Here is a 7,977-nt window from a genome sequence, read left to right as displayed (position 1 = left end):
TCATTGGCGAGGTCTTCTGACATCATTATGGTTGGCTTTGAATATTTGGGAACATTTGAATTGAGTACAAACAGTTGTGTTTAAATAGTTCCAGTGTGTATATTTTAATGCTTTGTGGATCATCAGCAGGCTTAAGGCATTGCTCTGTCATCATACATGTACATCACACAATCCACAGTTCGTAATAAATACAGTACGGGTAAAGAGGAAGCAAATATCTGTCCTAACCAACAGGACTCGCGTCTCACATAACCTGACAGGGAGACAGTAGAGGGTCACATTCACAGCACACACACACACACACACACACACACACACACACACACACACACACACACACACACACACACACACACACACACACACACACACAGGTTCATTTAAAAAAAACAAATACAATTTGCTTGGCACAATGATATTACTTGCACCACATTGTAACCATCCAATTTCACTTGAGGAACACATTCACAAAACGTATTGCAGAGTACAGTTCAGGTCAAACCAAGACACACTTGCATACTTTAGCTATTGTAGTATATTATTCACTACTCATTTTCACTTCCCCCCGCCCCACCAACTACTGCTCCATTGGTGTAGTCTATAAAGGCATTACAACACATTAAAAGTATACATTGTACACATATCTGCTCAGAGTACAGGATACTGGCACAGATAGGCACATAGGTCCAACAGGGAAGAGGCCAATCAGGCAGGTTGATTTCTGGTCCATGAAATGCTTCTGAAAAATGTTGGTAGTGTGTTTTTCTGATCTGGTCCTGTTTAGTTGTGAGTATCATTTGTATATTTCTCTTAAACTCACGATAACGCTGTATCAAAATGACTCAAGCATGAGAGAATTCAAGGCATCTATATGTTTTTCAAGCAGGTTTTTTTTTATGGTACATCCGTCACTCCAGTCCTGTCATCTCTGCACAAAAGTTTTTTCTTTGAAATGGAACGACTTGCGATGGAGAGCTGCCCACATGCACAGCAGATCCCCTCAGTGTGTGCAGCTCAGCTGACTGTAGACATGCTCCAAGATCTGAGAGTAGGCCTGATCTTTGGGAGCGTGGCAACTCAGAGAGCCCTGAAGAAGAAGAAGAGGAAGAAGAAGAAGAAGAAGAAAAGTTGTACAAGTGAGGTCAGATGGCTCACAACGCAGGAGGCTGTATGAAGTCCTGAATGAGTGCCAGGATCATCGTCACTTGCTATCTGTCCAGGTAAAAAACATTTTTGTGATTTAATGTCTTCTGTTAATCCCCCTACCTTGATTTTGTCCAACATGGTCGTATCAGGACACCAATACTGGCTGAACTGGACGATGTCGGGAGCTGTCCTGTAGTAGTCAACCAGCAGCATCTGTGGTGGAAATAAACACCATTTATAGTGATTTACAGTATATTTAAAAAAAGGCACTACACAAATTTTTGTAAATTTTTTTTTAAAGTATCCGCACCATCTCATTAAGAACATCACTGGTGAGAAAGTTGTCCTGTACGTAGGTGACCTCGACAGCCACCGGGATACCGTGGTCGTTAGGCCGTTGCTGCAGGAAGGCACATGATCCATAAGTTAAGAAGAAGCTTGAGCACAAGAGTCTAAATTAACAGTATCAGAAAAAAGACTAAACTAAGTAAGAAAGCTATGAAACCATAAGGTGAGTAGTCCTCACCTCTGGCGGTGGTACGACCCAGAATGGGGTTATTGTTGAAGCCACGCCCTGATTGCCGTGATAATACGGCCCTGAAAGAGGAAAGAAAAGTTGAAAGCTTAGAGGCCTGATGGTCAGAGAGTTTGATGAGACAACAACAGTTCATGATAATGATGATGTCTTTATAACGCCATGGCAAATATTGGATGTTGTTGCTGATTCAGTCTCCACATAAATGTCCCTTTAAGGCGTTTATTACAATATGGCTACAATCATTGTGGAGCAGTTTCTGAGGGATGTTATTCTTCTTGTATTCATTACTCTCTTTTTCCCCCTTGTTTTCTTGCAAAACAATTGTCCAGTAAAAACATTTTAATCGTTATCAACAATTCTTTAGGTTGTGCAACTTGTGGGTTACTGTGTCTGACAAACACTTATTGAAACTACTATGCAAATCCTCTGTGTCTCCTGCTTTGTAATATATGTAGTATTGTTTCTGCAATACTGTTCAATTCTGTTTTATTCCCTTGCATGGTATCAACAAAGTGACAGTGTTCTCTAATTGTTTTCACAGCTCCCTCTGGAAGAGATATTCACAAAGAATTTCCCTTTTTCTATCACATCAGTTTAGTCCCACACTGTGTGTAAAGGCAGGCACGTACCACAGATGATGCCCAGACAGGGCTGGAAGCCGTTGTTTGAACCCTGCAGCCTCAGCTGATGGTCCATCTGAGAGTCGATGTCCTGCAGCGACGGCAGGGCGGGACCTCTCGGGTGACTGTGGTACCAGCCCACCAACGACAGCCCACGCATGAACAGGTTCTGACAGATCTGGAGCAGAGTCCACAGGATAGACGCTGATTAGAAAGAAAAAAGACTACCTCTGCTTTAATGTTGTTTCACTGGAGTAAAAATGATTAAGTCTAGAAGTAGAGGAAGCTCAGTAATAACCGGATAGTTTCTAATTCTAAAACCCTAAATTGTACTTTGCAGCCGAATTTTGTTCCAGTTTGGCTTTTAACTGCAAAGTTTCAAATTTGCATATTCTGTTAACTGATCCACTTTTATATATTAAAATAAATTGTATAAATAGCAGATCTAAAGAACACACTACTTTGAGGTTTTATATTAAAGGCACAGTGTGTAGAATTTGGCAGCATCTAGGTTTGAGGTTGCGGATCACAACCAACTCAAACAACCAACAGCAGCCGACGTGAAAAACGCAAATTGCCCTTTCTAGATCCAGCGTTTGGTTTGTCCATTCTGGGCTACTGTAGATGTACATGTCAGCCTTCTCCGGGAAGAGACCTTCTCAACATGTAGATATAAACAACAAATTCTTAGGTATTTTTACCCAAAAGAAAACAAACTTATCAATATTGTATTACATTTCTGTCAGAAGATCCCCCTAAATGTTACACACTGTACCTTTTAAGGTCTTTATTCCAGGACAGTTTGGTCAGTGCTGGTAATCTAAAATTACTTTTGTAAAGCTGGAACTTTAAACAGATAAACAGAAACAAACTAGTATTCAAACCTAATTTAAGAGCAGTAAAACAAAAATCTTAAATTCAAGAGTCGGTTATTTTTTTGTTTCTGGCTTTAGGGAAAGACGGATGCATGTTGACAAGTGCCGGCTGCTGAACTGTCCGGCTGCACAGAGGGACCTTGTGAATTTAAAAAATGGGTGTCATTCACCTTCATCCTTTCTGACGCATACATGCTGTTAGTGCAGACTACTGATTCACTGTGAGTTGTTTCAGTGTGTTACCTCTTCCTCAACAGCAGAAGCAGAGTCTCTGTCTGCCAGTCTGGTCCGACAGGGGAAAGCCCTTAAGACTGTCAGCACTGAAATACATCGACCGCCCAGAGAGAGAGAAAGACGCCGGGGTTAAAAATGGCCTCAGCTTATCCTTGTGTATATATCTTTCAGCTACTTTCTTATCTTGCTCACGTTGTGTATTTGTATCCCATCGTCCTCCGAGGTATCCCACCACCTCACTGGTTGTCAGGTGACAGTGGAAGTCCTGATGAAGATAAAGAAGCATGAAACTCGGTCTATGACTGTTTGTTATCACTTAATTACCCTGTTTTAGATATGGTTGTTACGTACCATTAGCAGCAGTACATTACTGGACACGGCTACATTGAAAGGCTGGAATCTGTTGATGGCTGAGAAGGCTGACAGCTCCACCAGTGTGTGTGGATCTCTGAGGGATAACAGTTTGAGTCTATCACACTTGTGTTCACATAAAGTTACAGTGATCTTTCAGAATAAAAGTCAGTACCTGGCAGCATCTCTGGTTCCCAAGGTGCAATATCTGACAGGAATTCTCTCTCGGTCGGTTCTCCGTGAAACCATCAGGTCTGAAACAGTTAAGATGGACATTCGTTTCACAGTTTGTTGACACAAAAAAATATAAATACTTGGATAAGGACAGAATTACTACCATTTAATCCAGGTTTGTTGTTCTTGTTCTTCTCATCTGCCTGCACAGCTGTTTTCCCTTCCTCTTCATCCTCATCATCGTCCTCCTCACTCACCAGGCTCTGGCATCACCAGGAATAAACACAGCGTTTGACATTGGATAGTGTAGATACAGTGATAAAGACAGTACAACAAAATAAGACATTATGTGAATTTTTTTCTTGTAACTTGAGTTTTTTCTCCCTAAAACAAGTGAAAACAACAAGAATATTTCCTGAATATTTTATGTTTCCTTGTTTCAAGTATTCTCTAAAATGAAGCTAAATTGATTTTATTCTATAATCAAGCGCAGTAACCTCTTATTTCTTGAAACATCCTTTATTATAATTGGAAACACTCACTCATTTTTTTATAGGAATTATTTAGAGACAGAAATTACTTGATTACATGAAGAGAAAAGAAATGTCTGCTTTATTCCTGATCCAGCACTGCATCCTTCCCCTCTTCACGCCTCAAAAAATACTTTCAAATGAAACAGTCTGAGAAGTCGACCCGCTCACAGTTTGATGACCATACTGAGGCCTTAACCTGTGATGAGGAGACTGTTTTTTACATTTACAAAGTAATTACTCTTTTGCCTCTTACCAGTTTCATTGTCCTTCTTTCACAAACAATAGTCCAGTCTCCGTACTGAACCGTGAACTCAGAGTACAACTTTATGCTCTGGTAAAATCTTCAACCTCAGTCCTGTTTTATACTGAAGAGTTTAAAGGCTTCATGTTATTTGGGCTTCAGCATTCGTTCCTTGAAACTGAAACAACTATGTTTTTTTGGCGCTAAACCGCATGAAAAAGTAGTTTGAAAGCAGCTTTTGGTCTCTACATTATTAAAGTCAAATTGGGATGTTTGACCTCGACACACTTCACAACTTCATAATACTCATGATAGTATTTTTGCCTCATTTTAGGCTATTAACTGACCGCAGTAAGAAAAATAAAAAGTACTGTTCTGCTCTCACCATGTCTGCGCTGGGTTGGTACTTGTGCAGCCAGGTGGTTTTGTACTGGACCAGCTTCTGACCCCGGTAGCGCACGGATGCCCAGCCACAGCCGGACTTCTTGGCTGGGTTGACCAGACGCTTGCAGTGTGTTGCCCAGGCGCTTGGAGAGTTGAAGATCTGGCCCGTCTCCACCCACCTGATTTTCCCATCATTCAACAGATCTCCTACAAAGTTCTTACCCTAAAGGGAGCAGAGCGTAAAGACATTTTTTTTAAACCAAACAAACAAGACATATCTGCTGGTCTGCTTCTTTTAAAAGTGTGTTTCATTGCCAGTGAATCATGTCAGGTTACATGAATAACAAGTGCAACCTCACATGACACACCACCTGCATAAATAATGAATAACAACAGTCCTACTGCACCCAGCTGTGATGTGTGTTATTACCAGGTAGTGGATTGCCAGCACGCCGTCCCCCGGCTCCACCAGGCCGTCCTTGAGCAGCACTCTCAGTGTGATGCCCCTCCGGGTCAGCAGGGAGCCCCGGCCCGAGCTGGAACGCAGGTCTGCCTCCTCTCCTCCACTCAGCTCCTCCTCATCCTCCTCTGCTCCATCTTCCACCACCTGTGGAGAGCTGGGTGGCTCTGAGCCTGAGAACACACACACATGCACATAAACATCGATGGATCCTAATGTCCTCGGGTCTGCTGGAGTGGTATGTGGGTGTCATGCTGATGTCAAAAATCCATAACCAGTGGCATGTTATGATGCATGTTCATAATGTTTCCTCATCAAACAGCCTTTTCATATAAAACTCATATCACTCATAGGCTTCATAATGAGCCACAGCACCTGGCTGCCAGTTCAGCATCTGTACATCTGTTCATCAATGCCACATCAGGAACAAAGCCAATGCAAATGGCCATTATTCTAATTATAATGACTTTATAATGAAAGCTCCACCAACATGGCAGCCAGCACCATTCATAATTGCAGTATGCGAAAAATGATAGCAGCCATATCATATCATGGTTAAAGAACCTCAAGGGGCCAAAACATCTCAAATCTAAATTGGCATTTCATTAATTACGGCTACAGCTATGCGGTTGGCCTTTTGTTTCCACCTCCCATTAGGGCATGGCTCTCTCTCCGCTAGAGGAGGCCTGTCCCTCCCTCCCTCCCTCTCTCTTAATTTCTCTCAGAATTACAATTAAACCCTTCTCTCTTTATTCTCACCCATGTCTCTGAAAGCGACGGTGAGCGCCTTTTAAATTCTCCCCCAAAAAAAAAAAGAAAAGCTGCTCCTTTTTTCCGGGCTGTGCGCTGGCGCCTGAGCTCCGGGCAGATTTCCACAGATACGCACTCCGCCACACTAGCTCCGGCTATTATTCAAAAACATAAAATGAAGGCGTCTGTGGCTCTGCAGTGTAGTTTCCTTGTTGTGTTGCTTTAATGTCAGTTCCCCTCCCCTTTCTTTCTCCCTCTCTCTCTCTCTCTCTCTCTCCCCCCCCCCCCCGTCCTTGTCACTCTCCCTGTGTTCATGTGAGCGGCAGCCTGGCGCGCCATGGCCGGTCTTTATCTGCCATTATCCACACATTCACACACATTCACACTGTCATTAATGATGTCAAATAATGCTGGTAAATGTCTTTAATGTTAATATAAAAAAAAAAAAATTAGAAACAATGTATCGTTTTTCTTCCGGAAAGATGAAGTGTCGCCCCGTGTGCGAGCGAGAGCCAAACGCTATTTTGGCATTAATGCAGATATTAAAAGTGCGTCCTGGAGATTACAGTGTCTGTATATGTAAGAAACACCGCACCACAGCCGAGCCTGGTCATTCGTGTGGTGTTATAATACGACATTACCCGGTACTTTACTATGTTATACTGTGTTTTTTTCTCTCTCTTCACTACACCGAGATGTTCCTTCTTTTATCTCCGGAAAAGAAGCTCATTATACCGGGAAGCAGCCTGCGGAGGGCAGCAAACCTCCAGCAGTGTTTCTTAACTGGGTTAAATTTCTGTTTCTTCCTCCTGGTGGTAATACAGGCCTGTGTTCACACAACAGGAAACTACCACATGTGTTGTTTTTTTTCCTCCAAAATTAGGCCTAATGTTACCCTGTAATGTGGTTAATGTGATGGAAAATAAGTACACTCATTTACTAGTAGTACTAATTGGATGTACTTCTACATGATGTACTTTTTCTACTTCAGTAGCCTACATTTCAGATAGGCTATGCCATACCGGTTTATTTTTGACAGTATGATAATAATCCCATTGAATGCGTTTTATAATTAAATATGTAACATGGCTGGATTGACCTGGGGAAAACATTACATTACATTACAGTCATTTAGCAGACGCTTTTATCCAAAGCGACTTACAATCAGTAGTATATTACATATCATTCACCCATTCACACACTGATGACAGGCTACCATGCAAGGTGCCACCATCAGACTCTAACTAACATTCATGCAACATCCAGTCCACACCGATGGCAAGCCTTCGGGAGCAACTTGGGGTTAAGTGTCTTGCCCAAGGACACATCGACTGCCACCGACCCTCTGATTGGAGAACTACCTTGCTCTCCACTACGCCACAGCCGACCCTTGTTGATGTAATATTCTTTCAATACTTGCCACAATATGGTATTGAAAGTTGCATCCTGTGTCACTAATATTTGTTCCTTCTAAACGTACAAAGAACAACCCTGGATTTGTGCACTTTGTCAGTTAAAAAGTGAAGAGTTTAGATGCAATGTGACTGCCAGAAGATGGAGACGTTTTTCTTTTAAATAAGTCAGGAAGCCAATAATATGACAAACATTTCTCTTAAATGGGCGCTTCTGTATAATGAATACTTTTACTTCTTGTACTATAAGTATATTTTG

General features: G+C 41.9%; 1 protein-coding gene across 1 annotated transcript; it reads right to left on the bottom strand.

The window, feature by feature from the left end:
• Positions 1-39: 39 nt before the first annotated feature.
• mpnd (MPN domain containing) lies at positions 40-6,484 on the bottom strand. The gene is made up of 13 exons (XM_054602383.1): positions 6,316-6,484; positions 5,527-5,729; positions 5,098-5,319; positions 4,102-4,201; positions 3,940-4,018; positions 3,765-3,861; positions 3,606-3,678; positions 3,423-3,499; positions 2,314-2,482; positions 1,673-1,743; positions 1,457-1,546; positions 1,267-1,359; positions 40-1,087 (listed from the first exon to the last, which is right to left on the bottom strand). The coding sequence occupies exons 1-13, from the start codon at positions 6,317-6,319 to the stop codon at positions 1,001-1,003; spliced, it is 1,365 nt and encodes a 454-aa protein (XP_054458358.1). The 5' UTR covers positions 6,320-6,484; the 3' UTR covers positions 40-1,000.
• Positions 6,485-7,977: the final 1,493 nt, after the last annotated feature.

Source organism: Anoplopoma fimbria, chromosome 8 (assembly GCF_027596085.1).
Source record: "Anoplopoma fimbria isolate UVic2021 breed Golden Eagle Sablefish chromosome 8, Afim_UVic_2022, whole genome shotgun sequence".
In the NCBI taxonomy this organism is placed as follows: domain Eukaryota; kingdom Metazoa; phylum Chordata; class Actinopteri; order Perciformes; family Anoplopomatidae; genus Anoplopoma; species Anoplopoma fimbria.
The sequence above is the reverse complement of the archived record's forward strand: the minus strand, read 5'-3'. Positions and strand labels throughout refer to the sequence as shown.